Consider the following 18,196-nt stretch of genomic DNA (forward strand, 5'->3'; position numbering starts at 1 on the left):
GAGGTGTTTCAAGACGGCAGCTCACCACCATCTTTACAAGGGCAACTGGGAATGGCAATGCCGTGATTGTATGAGTAAGTTTGAAATAGACTTCAAAATGAAAGATCAATTATGAATATTTCACTCCTAAACGTTCATATATGGTGAAGCATTGTATCACCTTCTGCTCCTTTTACAACTTTACTATTTATAGAACATTTACTTTGGCTTTATCACTAATTGCATCATCTGATTTTTCTCTCCATTACATTCAATCATCTATTTGGTTCATCTCTAACATGTCATTCTGATTTTATTATGATATTAAGTTATTCGTTATAATCACGTTCCTTGTTTCTGCATTGTCTTCAAGCTCTGATATTGACTCAGTACTCCCAAACTCTAGTCCCAATAAGTGCAAAAGGATCCCTGGAGGACTCTTATACGTCTCCAGTCTGAAATATGTCTGTAATTATTCTTCATTTTCTATCGTTAGACAACTTCCTGTCTATTTTCCTGTCTAAAATTGTTAATCCAATAACACTTATATGTAGTTTCCTTTGTGGCACCTTACAAAAGGGCTTTTGAAAATCCAAGAACATGGCATTTTCTTTGTCAATATCTACTGTTCCATCTTCAAAATGCTCTGCTGAATTTTACAGATACAATGTAATAGAATTGCATTGCATGCCCACCATAAAAATAGGCCATTTAACTAGTCAATGCTACAGCTTATGCTTTTTGATGAGGAGTGAAACTGCATAGTATACTTGTTAGCTTGCCATAGTCATGTGACTCCTATCTCTGCTGTAACATGATTTAATTTCAATTTGTGTTAGCCATTGAATAATCACTTGAAGTATCATGTCAGAGGTATAAAGCTGAGATTAGGTGAATTTGTAGAGCTGTAGGAGTGCCAGCTACTGTTATATAAAAAAAGTCATGTCTGTCACTTTGAAACACTGCATGAGTTGGAATGTCCATGAATTTTCAATTCCTTGCTGGTACAGAAATGAAGAAGGAGAACTGAAATATCTTTCACTCTCAATGACAAAACAATGAAATAGCCATGGAATTAAATAAAAATATTGAACAAGCACGAGTTGCAATACTTCTTTCAGTACTAAGGAAAGAGGGTTACAAGTTGTATTGCACCTCTAGGTCTCACCAAGAAGCAGAGGACCCATACAGAAGAGATGTTGAAGGCTTTACACTGTCCTGAGAGGCATTCCAGGCCAAATGAGAGCAGAATATTGGGGATAAAATAGAAACAAATATTTGCAGAAAATCCTGAAGAAAGATTAAGGCCTAAATGTAACTATTGTAGAGGAGATCAAACAACATAGAAGAAAAGCACATCCAACATGGGGAAAGTGTTGCTCTGACTGTAAGAAGCTAAGTAAATTTGTATGCATGTGTTTAACCTGACAAAAGCAAAGTAATACTAGAATGGCGTCAGACAATATTTCTGATGAATCACTCTACAGCACACAATAGGATAGCATAAGACTGCAAACTGCCTATTGCCCCTTAGACCACGACCTCACCTCCTATCACCAAACCACCATCTCCCAGACCATCCACAACCTCATTACCTCAGGGGATCTCCCATCCACAGCCTCCAACCTCACATCCGGGAACCCTGCACCGCTCAAATCTACCTCCTACCCAAAAGCCACAAACCAGACTGCCCCAGTTGACCCATCCATCTCGGCCTGCTCCTGCCCCACCGAACTCATCTCTGCCTACCTTGACACTGTCCTGACCCCCTTTGTCCAGGAACACCCCACCCAAGTTCAGGACACCACTCATATCCTTCACCTCCTCCATGATTTTCATTTCCCCAGCCCCCAATACTTCATCTTCACCATGGACATCCAGTCCCTATACATATCTATCCACTATGACAGAGGCCTCCATCCCTCCATTTCTTCCTCTCACACTATCCCAACCAGTACTCTTCCACTAACCCTCTCATTCGATTGGCTGAACTGGTCCTCACCCTCAACTTCTCACCCTCAATTTCTCCTTCAAATTCTCCCCCTTCCTCCAGACTAAAGTGGTAGCCATGGGCACCCACATGGGCCCCAACTATGCCAGAATCTTTGTCGGGTATGTGGAACAATCCATCTTCCGCAGCTACACCAGCACCATTCCACACCTTTCCCTCCGTTATATCGATGACCTAATCAGCGCCATCTCGTGCTCCTGTGAGGAGACTGAACAGTTCATCAACTTCACGAACACCTTCCATTCTGACCTCAAATTCATCTGGACCATCTCAGATACCTCCCTTCCCTTTCTGGACCTCTCCATCTCCTTTTCCAGCAACTGACTCAACAAGGATAGCTACTCTAAATCCCCTGACTCCCTCAGCTTCCTGGACTACACCTCCTCCCACCCTGCTTCCTGGAAAAATGCTATCCTTTGTTCTCAATTAATCCACCTTTGCCGTATCTGCTTCCAGGAAGACCTAATTTCACTGTAGAATATCCCAGATATCCTCCTTCTTCAAAGACCCCGATTTCCCCTCCCACATGGTCAACGATGTCCTCCAGCGCATCTCACCCACTTCCCGCATTTCTACCCTTGAACCCCACCCCTTTAATCTCAACAAGGACAGAACCCTCTGGTCCACACCTTCCAACCCAGCAGCATCCGGATACATTGCATTATCCTCCAACCTTTTTGCCACTTACAAACAGACCCCATCACCAGGGATATATTTCTCTTCCCACTCCTATCTGCATTCCGGAGAGACCATTCCCTCTGCGGCTCCCCTGTCAGGTCCATGGCCCTCACCAACCCACCCTCCACTCCTGGCACCTTCCCCTGCCACCGCAAGAAGTGTAAAACCTGCGCCCACACCTCGCCCCCTCACCTTCATCCAAGATCCCAAAGGATCCAGCACACATCATCAATGTGTATCTGTTGCACCTGATGTGGTGTCCTCTACCTCGGGGAGACAGGACGCCAACTTGTGGAGCATTTCAGAGAACATCTCTGGGACACATGCACCAAACAACCCCACAGCTCTGTGGGTGAACACTTCAACAACCCCTCCCACTCCATCAAGGACATACAATTCCTGAGCCTCCTCCACCGTCTAGCCACTCGATGCCTGGAGGAAGAACACCTCGTCTTCTGCCTTGAGACCCTCCAACCACATGGGATCAATCTGGATTTCACCAGTTTCCTCATCTCCCCCCCCCACACCTTATCCCAGATCAAACCTTCCAACTCGACACCACCCTCTTGAACTGTCCTGTCTATCCATCGTACTTACCACAAATCCGCTCCATCCTCCCCTCTGACCTGTCACCATCACCCTCACCTTCATCTACCTATCGCATTCCAAGTTACCTTCCCCCCAGCATCACCATCCTCCCATTTATCTCTCAGCCCCTGTGGCCCTCAAGCCTCATTCCTGATGAAGGGATTATGTTCTAAACGTTGATTCTCCTGCTCCTCGAATGTCGCCTGACTGGCTGTGCTTTTTCAGCACCACACTCTTTGAGCATAAAGCAAAGGGAAGAATGACGATCTCAGGTTCCAGATAACAAAAGCGAGTTAAAAGCATGGATGGGCAACTCAATATGTTGCGGAGAGATTTGGAGCTTTTTGCAGGTTATTAAATCATTGACCACCAAATAAATCCTAGAAGATTAAAAAGATGCTCTTACAGCTCTTGAACATCTTTCTGGTGAACGTCATCTCAAGGTAGATGAGAATGTGAGACCAACTCAGCATTTACTGAGGACAGTTACAGCTGCTCTCCAGCGCAAACTTAAAAGAATGGAAAGAAGATCTGAATAAAATGGAAGGGGAAGGCCAAGGAGCTCATCTCTGAGGAGCTGATGCTAAGCAAATGAAAGCAGAGAGTCAGTCAGCACAGAAATTCAGAAGAAAAGGCATGATAAGAAACAAGGTCAGAGCAAGAAGCAAAAGGTGCAATTGAAGTTGCTCAACTCAAATACATCGGTCATGTCCTGATTTTACCCAGGTCCTGACAAGGTAAAGGTTACAGCAGAGATGTAGTGACCAACAGATATGAAAACAGTGCATTTCTTTGTTGGATATGTGAACTATCTTGCAAAATTCCTGCTAATTTGTCATCATAGTGTGATCGGCTACGTAAACCATCTGCTAAGGAGATGCAATAGTATTGGGGCACAGAACGAGAAGCAGCTCTTACTTGAATGAAACAAAGTACAGCAATAACAGCTTGATGAGTTCTCGAAGTCATCAACCCAGCAGAGACACTGAATCTGAAAGACAAGCACCTTGCTCTGATTAAGCACTCACCATGGGAATGACACTCACCGGGGAAGGAACATCACTCCAGGAATGAACATTTACCAAACAAACTTACAAAAACAACTTGCACGTGTCATTAAAAGAACTGAATGCTTTAGAGATAATGGATGAATTGCATGTGCAGAAAGTGATGAATATGGGACAGACTTAAATTATTACAGTTTTGTTAATTTTTCTTTGGTCGTGTATATTGAGTAATGTATTACTGTAAATAGTTCCTGAAATTTATTTTGTTCTTTTTATGAAAAGTACAATGTTTGGAGATATGTGGTTGTACTTAGTGGATTAACTGGTTTGCTATAACCATGTGGCATCTACCTCTATTAATATTTGCTTTTATTTTATTTCTATAACTGCCATTAGATATATTTCTTAAGACATGTTCCATGTGACCATTCTTCCCCATCCCTTCATATAAATCCAATCAGAATAGTAAACTATTCTTTCCTCCATCATTGAATTATTTCATTCTCCCAAAGAATCTTCTCTAAACCAATACTTGTTGCCTTTAATTTATTCCTGTCTATTTACAGGATGATGTTTTTAATGTATTTTGAGTCTCAAAGTTTTATTCTAATGTCCACACTTCATACAAGGAACGATAGCGTTTGATTAGATTAGATTACTTACAGTGTGGAAACCGGCCCTTTGGCCCAACAAGTCCACACCGACCCTCCGAAGAGCAACCCACCCAGACCCATTCCCCTATATTTACCCCTTCACCTAACACTATGGGCAATTTAGCATGGCCAATTCACCTAACCTGCCCATTTTTGGACTGCGGGATTAGACTAGATTCCCTACAGTGTGGAAACAGGCCTTTCAGCCCAACCAGTCCACACCTACCCTCCGAAGAGTAACCCATCTCCCTCTAATTAATGCACCTAACACTATGGGTAATTTAGCATGGCCAGTTCACCTGACCTGCACATCTTTGGACTGTGGGAGGAAACCGGAGCACCCGGAGCAAACCCACGCAGACACGGGGAGAATGTGCAAACTCCACACAGTCACCCAAGGCTGGAATCAAACCTGGGAACTTGGGGCTGGGAGGTAGCAGTGCTAACCATTGAGCCACTGTAGTTCGTTCATACCAGAACTGGTTCTTATTTGAAAGTTTCCTGTGGTTTGCCTATTGTCTCTAATGCTTTATCCCTCATTTATCTGGGCTGATTCCATCCTTCCTTTATTGGAATTTACTTTCTTATGGTCAGGTGCCTCTCCAGTAATTCCTGTATTGCTAACATACTCGTTGATCGAACATTATTTCTTACAACTAGGTGCCTTTTTCCCCTTTGGGCTAAAAACACACTGATCAAGAAAGCAATCCTCAGAAAAATGAAAATCTTTCTCCTACTTTGGCACTGGCATCATTTTAACATTTTATATCTGGAAAATTAATCTCACCACTTTATGTATTCTTGATTTGTACCTGGACCCAGTTGCAGCAGATGGCTAGTGTAAGGGAGACTTCATTTGAGTGTGACAGAGGCCAAGTGAGCATGTCTTGGAATTTGGTTCTGAGTGAGAATTGAGTGCATGGGGTAAAGTGATGTTTTAAGCATGGTTTACTGCAAGAAATAAAGTGTGCTTGGTGGGGACTTTTGTGAGGGGCACTTTTATCTTCTATTCTTTTCCTTTCAACATGCAGCATTTGATTTACAATTTTGTGCAACAGAAGCAGCAGGTAAATTAGTAACTGGTGTTATTAGAAACTGTAAGTTTTATCAGCAGTATATTATTTTATCAGAATTGTAAAGATTTCTAGAGCTGCCAGAGACTATTGGGAAGTGGAGGCTCAAATACTTATTACAAATTAGCAATTATTAGTGAACGTATATTAGAAATGGTCAGGCAAGTGAAGTGCTGTGATTGCAGAACATGGAAGCTACTGGAAGTCAGTATGATTCAGCGCAAACACATCCAAAGTAAATGTTTGCAACTGTGGGCATTTCAACTCAGAGTCATTGAGCTACAGGCCAAATTGCAGATATGGTGGCAGATCAGAGAGAGAAAATGTGGACATTTACTCCCAGGAGATATTCACACCCCTAAGAACAGGGCCTGCTGATCTGGCCAGTGGAAAAGTAGGCATGATTGCAATTGAGGGAATTGAGGGCACCCAAATGGTGGGAGCCTCAACCTTTGTAATTGTCCAACAGCTTTGAGGTTTTCTCAGCTTTGTTGGATGCTGGCAAGGGCTGCTAAGTTAGATAAGCTAACAGGCCATGCCACTGTTGTATAGGAAGCTATTCGGAAAGAGGGAGTCATAGAGAATACAGTACAGAAGATGACCTTTGGCCCATCGAGTCTGTACTGCCAAAAATACTTACCTACACTAGCCCCACTTTCCCTCAATAGGCCCAAAGCCTCGAATTTCGAACTAGGCACTTCAAGTGCCCATCCATGCACCTTTTAAATGCTGTGAGGTTTCCCACCTCAACCACCCTCCCAAGCAATGCATTCCAGACCCTCACCACCCTCTGAGTGAAAACATTTTTCCTGAACTCTAAAGCTCCAACCCAACAACTGTATTTTATTTACCCTGTCCATGCCCTTTACCACTCAAACTTCTCTGCTCCAAAGCAAACAATCCAACCTTATCCAGCCTCCCTCCATAGCTGAAATGTTCCATCCCAAGCAATATCCTAGTGAATATCCTCTGCACTCCCTCCAAACTAATTACATCCTTCCTATAGTATGGTGACCAGAACTGCACAGAGTACTCCAACCGTGGTCTAACCAATGTCTTGTACTGCTCCAACATAATCTCCCTGATTTTATAATTGATGCCATGGCTGATAAAGTCAACTGTCCCAAGTGCCTTCTTAACAACCAGATTAACCTGTGCTGCCACCTTCAGGGATCTGGGGACAAGCAGACCAAGGTCACCCTGTCCCTCTGAGCTTCCTAGTCTCTGGCCATTCATTGAGTACTCCCTGGTCGTGTTCCTTCTTCCAAAGTGCATCACATCATATTTGTCAGGGCTAAATTCCATCTGCAACTGGTCTACCCGTCTGACTAAGAGGAGTAAGAAACAGTGTTGTGGTAGTAAGAAACAGTTTTGAGAGGGGGATGAACACTGTTCTCTGCAACAATCATTGTGGATTCACAGAACCATGTTGTGTGTTAGATGTCAGGGTTCAGGACATCTGCTTTGGATTGGAAGCAGAGATCCAGTGGCTGTGGTCCATGATGATACCAGTGCCATAAGTAAAATTAGACGAGAGGCCCTGCTGAGGGATTATGAGCAGTTAGATTAGATTACTTACAGCGTGGAAACAGGCCCTTCGGCCCAACAAGTCCACACCGACCCGCCGAAGCGTAACCCACCCATTCCCCTACATTTACCCCTTTACCTAACACTACGGGCATTTTAGCATGGCCAATTCACCTGACCTGCACATCGGAGAGTGAGAGAGGGGAGAGAGGGAGGGGGAGAGGAGGGAGACAGGGAGTGATCACAGTCAGGGTGATCACAGTCAGAGAGTTAGGTGATTCAGTGACAGTCAGAGAATTAGGTGATAAATTAAAGGGACAAACCTCAAAGGCGATACCCCTGGATTACTATCAGAGCCACATGCAGATTGACATAGGATGAACAAGATTAGAGAGTCACCTCTCTAATAGTTGGCTAAAAGGCTTTTGATAAGGTCCCACAAAAGAGATTAGCATGTAAAATTAGAGGTGCATAATCTCATAATAAGGGGTCGCATATTTAAGACAGAGGTAAGGAGAATCTTTTTCTACCAGAGCGTTGTGGAATTCTTTACCACAGAGAGTTATTGTGGCTGGGTCATTAAGTATATTCAAGCGTAAGATAGACAGATTTTCAGTCAGTAGAGGAATTGAGGATTGTGGGAAATGGCAGGAAAGTGAAGTTGAAGATTATCAGAATAGCCATGATCTCATTGAATGATGGAACAGACTTGATGGGCTATGTGGCTGACTTCTGTTCCTATGCCCAATGGTCTTTGTGGAGGTACTACACTGTGTGATAGAGAACAAATTGGCCAACAGGAAACAAAATGTAGGAATAAACAGCTCTTTTTCTGGGTGGAAGACAGTGACTAGTGGAATACAGAAGGGATCGGTGCTTATATCCAAGCTATTCATGTTATACGTATTAATGATTTGGATGAGGAAATGTATTTACCTCTAAGCTGAGTGGGAGGGTAAACTGTGAGGAGGATGCAGAAATGCTTCATTGTGATTTGGACAAATCGAGTGAGTGGGCAAATGCAAAAGGCCAATGAAAGATAATGCAGATAACTGTGAGTTTGGTTGGAAAAACAAGAAGGTAGATTATTATCTGAATGGAGATACATTGGGAAAGAGGGAGGTGCAATCAGGTCTGGTTGTCTTTGTACATCAGTCACTGAAAGTAAGTATACACGTGCAAGAGGTGGTGAAGAAGGCAAATGGTATGTTGGCCTTCAAAGTGAAAGGATTCGAGTACAGGAGCAGGGATGTCTTGCTGAGGCCTTGGTGAGATCACACCTAGAGTTGTGTGCAGTTTTGGTCTCCATATCAGAGGAAGAATATTTTGGCTGTAGAGGGAGAGCATTGAAGCTTTACCAGACTAATTCCTGGATTAGCAGAATGGATGTATGAAGAGAGATTGCATCAGTTAGGGGATCTCAGTGGCAAATATAATTTTGTAAAAGGATGAGGCAGGATAAATGGAGGAAGGACATTCCTGATGACTAGGGCGTCTTGAACCAGAGGTCACTGTTTAAGGATATGGGATGAGCCAGTAAGGACTAAGATAAGGAGACATTTATTGTACTACAATCCTGAGAGTGATGAGCTGTAGAATTCTCTGCCACAGAAATCAGTTGAAGACAAACTATTGAATATTTTGAAGAAGAAGTTAGGCATAGGCCTTAGAGCTAAAGGAATTAAAGTGCATTGGGGACCATAGTAGGACTGGTGCTGTTGTGAACCACATAACTCTGGAGTAGACAGGTCCTTAATTTCAAAAAGGGGTGTGATGGATCAAGCTTTGGTAAGTATAACAATCCAGGGATCAAGTCAAGGCAGGAAAGCAACACATAAATGAAAAATGTGGGTCAGAGAATGGCAAGACTTTTCTCTCTGTCCCTTCCCAAGAAGTCAGTGCTACAAAGATAACAATAAAAATCACACTGAATGCTTTGTATCTGAATGCACAAGCATTCATACCAAAGCAAATGGATTACTTGTGCACATTAAAGTGAATTCATATCAGCCAATATTGCTACAGAGAGTATTGAGGTAAATGAAAAATTCATTAAGAAGAGGAAACGAGGCGAAAATGGAGGACTGGAACTCACATTCAAAGATTATATTGGTGCAACATTTAGACATGAATTTAGTTCAGGAGATCAGGATGTAGAATTAGTTTGAGTGGAAATGATAATGGGAAAATAAGTCACTAATGGTAATAGGCCCCTATATAGTAAATACAATGTAGGATGAGGCATAAAAGATTAAATATTGGGTGCTTCTGACAAAAGGATGGTAAGAATCAAGGATTACTTTAATCTACATAGTATAACAATCAGTCTACTTTAAATTTCATCTACCATTTCTCCACCCATTCTCCCAACCTGTCTTTGTCCTTTTTTAATCCTAACACTAGCCTCTTCATAGCTTACAAGAATTCCAAGATTTGAGTCATTCACAAATTTTGAAATTGTGCCATGTGAATCAAAGTCTAAATCATTAAGTAAAATCAAAAAGGGCTAGATCTGAACAGCAATCCCTGGGGAACCCCACTGTAAACATTCCACCAGCTTGAGAAAGACCTTTTTACCACGATCCAGTTTCCTGGCACACAGCCAACATGTATTGATATTACCACAGTTCTTTTTATTCCTTGATACTGTTTTGTTTCTGAAATCTGTTGAATGGCATTTTATCACATGACATTTGGAATTTCATATTCTGACAATTTCTCTTTCAGTTTTTTTGGTCCCAATATAAGGTTAGTTATCTGTTACAATGCTGGAATTAAGAGTCATAAAAACTATTAAATCAACCACGTCAAACTTTGAAATACATGAACAATAATAGCAAAACAATCCCAGAAAACGTCAGCCACCATTTACAGAAGAATAGTTCTGACAATCTTCTCCTTTAAAAGGCATGAATAGATGGGGAGGCACCTATGATGAGGGTGACACAAAATGTTGCAGTGGGATATGGATTGGTTCAGCAAGAGATGGAATATAGTGTATGAAAATGTGAGGGTATGCTGTTTGTCTGGATAAATGGAGGAGGGGAATATTAGTTAAATAGAGAAAGACTGTCAAAAGACATGGAAAAGAAGGATTTGGGAGTGCTCACTCATGAATTATAAAAAGCTAGCATCCAAGTTCAATGGTTAAAAGGGACAGCAAATTGAATGTTATGTTTTTATTTCAAAGGAAATGGAGTGTAAAAATGGGGAGGTTTTGCTAAAAATGTACAAAGCACTAATCAGACCATAGCTGAAACACTGTGAAGTATATTGGGCTCCTTATCTAAGGAAATATATACAGGCATTGGAAAGAGTCCAGAGGCTGATACTGAGAATGAAACGTTTGTTTCACGAGATTGAGTAGGTTGGGTCTATACTTATTGGAATTTATAAAATAAGAGTCAACCGTGTTGAAACATTTCAGTTTCTTCAGGAACTTGAAGTACAGATGAGGAAAAGTTGTTTCCCCTTGTAAGTGAGCCTCGCACCAGAGAACACAATCTCAGAATGACACAGATAAGGAATGATTCCTTCTTCACATGGCAGTGATGGCTATCAAGGCTGTGTCACTAAGTACATTCAAGGCTGAGATAGAGAATTGGTTAAGGGAATTAAGGCACACATGGAAAAGATAGGAAAGTGAAGTTGAAGATTATCAGATCAGCCATGATCTCATTGAATAGCAGAGCAGATTCAAAGGGCTGAATGGCCTAGATCTGTTCCTATACCTTATGGTCTAAAGCAAATTACAGTAAATGGACTCTACTTACTTTTGTTGAAGAACCACTGTATTCTGCTTCTTAACATAACAGCTATTTCACCTTGTCTTCCACAGGAGGTTTAAAATGAAGAAATGAAATACTTCAGCCCTACAACTGTTCTTGCAAGCTGTTTTTTTTTTGCTATGTCTCAGAAACATCCTACTTTTGAAACCTGCCTGTTCACTTAACCTGAATGCAAAATAATTCAAAGGTTTATTCACACATTTGATGAGTACTCATTTGGACAATGCACAGATGAGGAACTATGGCAAGAACCACAAATCATTTGACAAGTGAAAAGAAAATTCATACTTAAGCGACATCTGCTATTATGGTGGTTAGTTATTCTCAGGCAGTTTTTAGAACAGAGAATTTGAGTTGCAGACGTTTCGTCCCCTGTCTAGGTGACATCCTCAGTGCTTGGGAGCCTCCTGTGAAGCGCTTTTGTGATGTTTCCTCCGGCACTATAAACGCCGCACTATAAACGTCAGAGGAAACATCACAGAAGCGCTTCACAGGAGGCTCCCAAGCACTGAGGATGTCACTGAGACAGGGGACGAAACGTCTGCAACACAAATTCCCAGCTTGGCAAACAGAACCACAACAATGAGCACCCGAGCTACAAATCTTCTCCCAAACTTTAGAACAGATTTAATAACTGTCTGAATGTCAATTTTCTTGGCACTTGATAATGCCATCATATTAAATTCAAAACAAAGTTTTAGTAATGAGAGTGGCATGTTTCCTAATAGATCTTAAAATAATAAAAGTACAATGTAATAGTGTTCAGAAAAGATTTTAATAATTGGAAACATTGTCGTATAATTACAATTAAATTAGCTATTTAAAATTACTATACATAGGAATCTCAAACATATTAAATGCTGACGTATTTATTGTGGAGTCTAATCAATGTTCTTGAATGTCTAACAAAATAGTTGATAAAAATGTGTTTAATTAGCAGTGGTGAGGTGTTTTTGCACATTTTTGGTATTCTGCATTTATGATAAAGATCAAGAAAATTATTCAAAATGTTTAGAAACCAGAAATACATGTTTCTTTTAAATTATAGGATATAGAATACATTCTACAAATGGCAATAGAATATTATGTTGACTTATGTTGTCTTATGTTGACTAGTTCTAAATCCTCATCACATTCTAATTATTAGATGATATTCAGGATATAGTGGAACCTCTCGTCATGTAGGATTTTTAATTCCAATCATAAATTCCAAAAAATAATCAGCCTTCTAATTTATCCCTTTCTTGCGTCAATGAACAATGAATTTACATGATTACGTGTTCAACCTATTTTCTGTATACTTGCAGAGATCTACCTTTAACTTTCCTAAACTCATAGAAATAATAATTAATTATTGAAGGAGATTATGTGCATTTCTTTAATGGAGGAAATTAACATGAAAAGAGAAGAATTTGTAAATGCTTCTATGTTTTAATCATGGATTTCTTCCCTACTCGATATCTACACTGTATCTTTTACAAAGAGGTTCACGTCTTTTCACAGGTGCTGGAATAATATTGCTCTTCTTGAAGATACTGGGGTAATAATATAACAATTAACCAAACCAGAAAACTCACAATGTAAATCAGGAACGTAATATTATCAAGTAGCATATATTGAAAGAGAGAAAGCAGTGAAATGAAATAATATGAATCTTTTATGAGTATTAACGTTGAACATAAACTAATAGACGCACGTGCTTATAAATGTCGATTCCAGCACAGCCAGAGATTAGAGCTACCTATCAACGTCTTCCTTCAATGGGAAGTGCCATAATTCACTGTAGCCTTTATTAAGGTGTTATTCATGATCTCGAGCCCTACCGTTCTCCAAGAAAACACTGAAGAGTAAAATACTGATGCCACAGTCTCAATTCTGTGTCACCTTTGTCACATGCCCTATCCCACACTCGGACAGGCATCATGTCTCATCTGTCGTGGCTCCATCCCACCACCCCACCCCTACCACAACTACTTCTGAAGATGAACAATGTCATGTTATTATTATACCTGCAAATGTACTTGACGTACTCAAAAATCATAAACGATGGTGTAAAACAGCATCCGTCCTAAAGATCTATGCAAAACTTCATCCTTTTGATATTAAATAATGTGGTTTCTGTGCTTGGTCGCCTATTGTTGGTACGTTTGTAATTGGGAGGACTAAAGGAGAGGAGATTGTTTAAGATCGCTTTTACACCAATAATTTATTCCTGAATTCTCGGGATGCAGATTTAATTACCTCAATGTTTTTTTCCAGAGGTAATAAACTCTTTGGCTCTCAGTAGTCTGACTATATATCGATTCATGGGTTAACGCGACATTCTGATAGGACAGACTGAAGGACCAGACTTGCAGTACTCATTGAGCACTGTTGACGGTGTATTAGTATTCCCGAGCACAACAATGTTCATCAGGTGGAACACTAACTGGAAGCGTTCACGTGTACATCACACTATCCACATTATTAAAGACTCGCCTACAGATCACAAATCACCATGCAAAATGCCGCCCTTCATCCAAACATATTTAATATTTTGCTTTCAATGCTGGGAACAAAGGAAGACGGTGACTTGACATTCGCTTTACCATAGATTATATAGTTCGGAGTAAAAATCTCAACTCGCTGCTTTATGAACGGAAAACTGCTGTCAATATTGTCAAGCAGGCCTTAAAACGCCAATATTCTCTCCGGTAAATTGCACAAGAATGCTTCACGATTTCGCTTCAATGCTCCCGATTCTGGGCATTCTACTGATAACAATACCCAGCAAGCGGAAGTGGTATTCAGGTGCTTGGTAATCGGGCACTGCCTCCCTACTCCCCTTTCCACACCCTGCAGCCTCTGTGCACACGCTATAGAAGTTGGCCACTTCAAGCGGAGTTTGGGTTTGCCAAAGTCTGTCAGGCAACACTTATGTTTAAACACTCATTCACACAGTTCCTCACTAAATGCAGATTGCCCGAGTTCCCAGAACCGACCTACATTTTTAAAAATGGTCCGACTCCTAATCTAGCTGCATAAAAATTGGCCTATCGCTCCATTTTTACCTTTAAAATTTGGTCTGATTCTGGCATCGTATCCTGATGTCTTTCCCATCAACTTGTCCAGAAAATCTGAGGGGGACATGGCCTGTGAGGCCGGTTTGGTTGAAGACCGAGAGTCATGCTCCTTGGAGTGAGCTAACCTGAAGAAAATACAAGCCAGCGTTAGGAAGGTCGGAACTGTCAATTCACTTCAAAACTTGGATTGTGCAGGAAAGACAAGGCAATTAGACTGAATGGAAATATTTGTGGGTTTCCTTAAAATTTAGATTTGGTGAATACGTCCAAAGAAAAAGTGCTTCTATTCGGAGCCCATCCTAAGTCTCTTTATAACTACACACACTTTTGTTTTTGCGATTGCTATACTTTTTTTAAAAAAGCGATCTGGAACGATATATATAGTCTGTCAAAAAAAAGATTGCAATCTTAGCATGTTTCTTTCCGCTGAAAGCCATGTTGCCAAAGCTCTTAGATGCAACAGGAATGCATAAAAAGTAGTCCACTGATAGAGCCCCTACCCGCCCCAAAATCCGTAAATAAAAACTTAAGACTCTTGATTCATTGTAAGAGATGTGCTGGATTCGTTGGCATACCGTCTGTGATTTAGACGTACTCTAGTTCTATAAACAGGGTAAGCCAATCCCAACACCAAAACCACGAAAATAGAAGCGATTTCAAAATTGCGTTGCCAATAATTTACTATCGTCTGGAGGCTTCACATGCACGATAATCAGACAGAATTTCACCAGCTCCCGCCACCACCTCCATAGCTATGTGTGTTGGCGATTGAACACAAAGGGATAGTTTTCACCCAGTGCTTACAGAAAGAGCAGCAAATTTTCGAGGGGCGGAAGGGGGCTTTACGTTGGAGTATCCTCACGTTTAGAGTTTACAATAACAGGCTCCGATCCGTCACACCAACCTCTCCCATAGGCTGGGTGGTGGGGTGGGGGGGATGGGGGCTTGCTTCGTTCAGAAAATCAAGATACATTGGAAGTGATACGTGCTGAGCAATTCCCCCATTGTTCCAAACCGTCGACCTGCTTATGCTAATAACCTGTAAGAAACAAACACACAGCAAAGACAATCCGGGTGCACTGTTACCCCCCCCCCCCCCCCCACACACACAAAACAAATGTTAAGGCATACCTGAAGTTGCTGGTCTCTAAGATGCACGCGAACAACGTTGTCAGGATTTTCACAAGTGGTCGATTCATTCCGTCAAACTCTTATCTCTGTGTCTGTCTGGGATCGCGGGCAATGTTCTAGAAATAAAATACCTCCCCACCCCCACCACCCCTCCTCCTCCTCTTCCAAAACAAAAAGCTAAAGAATCGGCTAATCGCGTCGGAAACTCAGATCCAACTGGCGGAAAGTGGAACTGGGTTGATGCAGGCGGCGAGAGAACAATGCAGGACATCAGTCCACAGTATCATTGTCTGGCAGGAAGACTTGGAGAGGGAGCTGCTGCTGCCGTGAGGAGTGAAGAGCGTCAGAATGGCATCTTCTCCCAAAGCACCTCTGGAAACACGACGTCAGGGAACGGGAGGACTCAAACTTCATGGTACGCTGGACGGGTGAGCGCCGGCTTCCGTGCCTTGGAGCAGCAGCATCGGCCTGGCTGCTGGGAGAGGGCGAGTGAGAAGGGGAGGGGACGCCGGCTTCAGCGGCCAATGCAGGGAGGAAAGCGCTCACACCGCCGGCAACATTTCAGCACTTGGACAGCTCCCTGGGCTTCCCAACTCCAGCAGTACGCATGCTCCACAAGCCCCCTCGCTGGGACGTGACCGGGCTGCAGCAGCAGCAGCAGGTTTTATTTCAGTAAAGGATGGGATGGGGAAGTTTACTGAACGTGCAACCCCCTCCACGATTAGTATTTGCAAATGATATAAATCGGATGTTTCCCCCTTCCTCGAAGTAGGAAGCAGCGTTTCCAACACATTGCAAATGACGGATCTTATTTCGGATCAGGACGGACCTGCTGCCAACCACAAGGGATCAGAACCGTTCTTTGAAAGCAGCGGCTGTTCTTTTCTCGCCCCCTCGCCCGCCCAGACAAAGTTGCTCCCTTGCGATTCTTGCAGACTTTCACCAGAACGATGTGTTGCTGTTTGTCCAGCGCCGCTAGGTCTCGCCTTGCAGTCAGGATTAGGGCTGTTTCAGGAACGGCGGTCTTTGTGTTGGCTTGAGGTGCTCACGTCTCGTATAGTTAACATTGCAAATGTATGCAAAAGTCAAGCAATTTGTCTCATGGTCTTTAAAATAAAATTGCAGCTACTCGGAGTTGTCTTGAGTTTAGCAGCGAGATCACTGTCTATAGTTCTATTTGCCGACTGATGTTTAATTAATCAGGCAATGGGATGTCCCAGGGCACTATCACTGTGTAGTATCTGATTAATCCAGTTGCCTCTGTCTGTTAAGTCTTTCGTGCTTGATTCACTTTCGGATTTGTAGCCTACAATCAAATATATGTTTCCAGCAGCGGCAGAGTTAATAGATTTTCTAATTTACATTTTTTCTTCAAATCCCTCACTGTAGAAAGGCAAGATTGGGAAATAACACTCGCTTGAGGAATCTTAGGTACGTTCTGACGGTTGTGTGTCAGGGTTGTCCAGGCAAGAATGCAACAAGTTCAGAGGAAAGCGCAACGGGTTTTAAAACAAATAGCAAGTCAAAGACTATGATCGAAGACAATGTGAATTATTGAAAAATAACAAAAATTGCTAGAAAAGCTCAGCAGGATTGGCAGCATCTGTGCAGAGAAATCAGAGCTAACATTCTGAGAAAGGGTCACTTGACTCGAAACATTAATTCTGATTTCTCTCCATGGATGCTGCCAGACAGTTTTTCCAACAATTTCTGTTTTTGTTTCTGATTTACAACATCCGCTGTTTTCATTGAAATATGTCATTTAAATATAGATTTACATCAGCAAGCCATCATACCTGATGGTTGTAGAGACAAAAAGAACACAAAATAGAACTGATAAATGGAGAAATGGTAATTATATTTTGCCCAATTGTTTTCTTGGCTCTCACTGAGCAGTTCATACAAGCAGTTATCTTGCATGGTATCTGTATTTTCAAATGTATGCATATAATAGCCATTTCTTTGGGGTTGTTTTCTCCTGTATTCCTTAAGTTACACTTGACAGTTGGTTCTCTGGCAATAGATGAAAATTATAGCTTGCAGCTGTATGTTATCAAAACAAAAAGAAAACATCCTGTCTGGTTATCAGTATGCCTCCAAATTCCCTGTCAACTCAAAATTCTTCGAGAGTTGTGACACTTTGGTGAGTATCACAGATCTTGTGCTTAACTTCCTCCTTCCCATCTTTCTGAAATATCTCACACGTTATCTCTTGACTCTCTCCATTATGTTGTCAATACCTTTTTTTGTGCCATTGTGATAGAGGCTCCACTTCTCATTAATTTTCTTTAACACTCATACCATTCATTAATTAACAGTTGATTCAACACATTGCAGCCTACGGTCTCAACTACATCAAATCCCTAATATTATTTCTTCTTTCAAATTATCCCTTCAAATCCCTCAATATTACTTCAACAGTCTTCTTCAGCAGATGACCAACACACACATTACCACACATATCAGACTGTCTTTGTCCCTTTGCTGTTTGGAACACTCTTTGTAAATCTTTCTGCTTTGGCACATCCCTCCCTGACCTTCCACGCCTCTTTAAGACTATTTTCTTTGAGTTTTAAGCTCCCTAGCCTTTGGGATCTCTTGATCCCCCAATGTGGTTTTCACTTTCATCTCTACCCTAAATCCCACCGTAATATAACAATGTTCTGGAGTAATACTGAAGGAATTAAAATTGCTGTTGC

General features: G+C 41.7%; 1 protein-coding gene across 5 annotated transcripts in view; it reads right to left on the reverse strand.

Annotated features, from left to right (window-relative positions):
• glra2 (glycine receptor, alpha 2) overlaps positions 1-16,875 on the reverse strand; it is a 189,584-nt gene extending 172,709 nt beyond the window's left edge. For 2 of the 5 annotated variants that reach the window (XM_043700569.1, XM_043700568.1), the window contains exons 1-2: positions 15,498-16,875; positions 14,355-14,491 (exon numbers count right to left, since the gene is read on the reverse strand). In XM_043700569.1, coding sequence (XP_043556504.1) covers positions 14,355-14,491; positions 15,498-15,565 — 205 coding nt within the window. In that variant the 5' untranslated portion in view covers positions 15,566-16,875. Of the gene's footprint in view, positions 1-14,354; positions 14,492-15,497 lie in introns of those variants that run through there. The other 3 variants (XM_043700572.1, XM_043700570.1, XM_043700571.1) reach the window with 2 other exon arrangements.
• Positions 16,876-18,196: the final 1,321 nt, after the last annotated feature.

This window comes from Chiloscyllium plagiosum, chromosome 12 (assembly GCF_004010195.1).
Source record: "Chiloscyllium plagiosum isolate BGI_BamShark_2017 chromosome 12, ASM401019v2, whole genome shotgun sequence".
In the NCBI taxonomy this organism is placed as follows: domain Eukaryota; kingdom Metazoa; phylum Chordata; class Chondrichthyes; order Orectolobiformes; family Hemiscylliidae; genus Chiloscyllium; species Chiloscyllium plagiosum.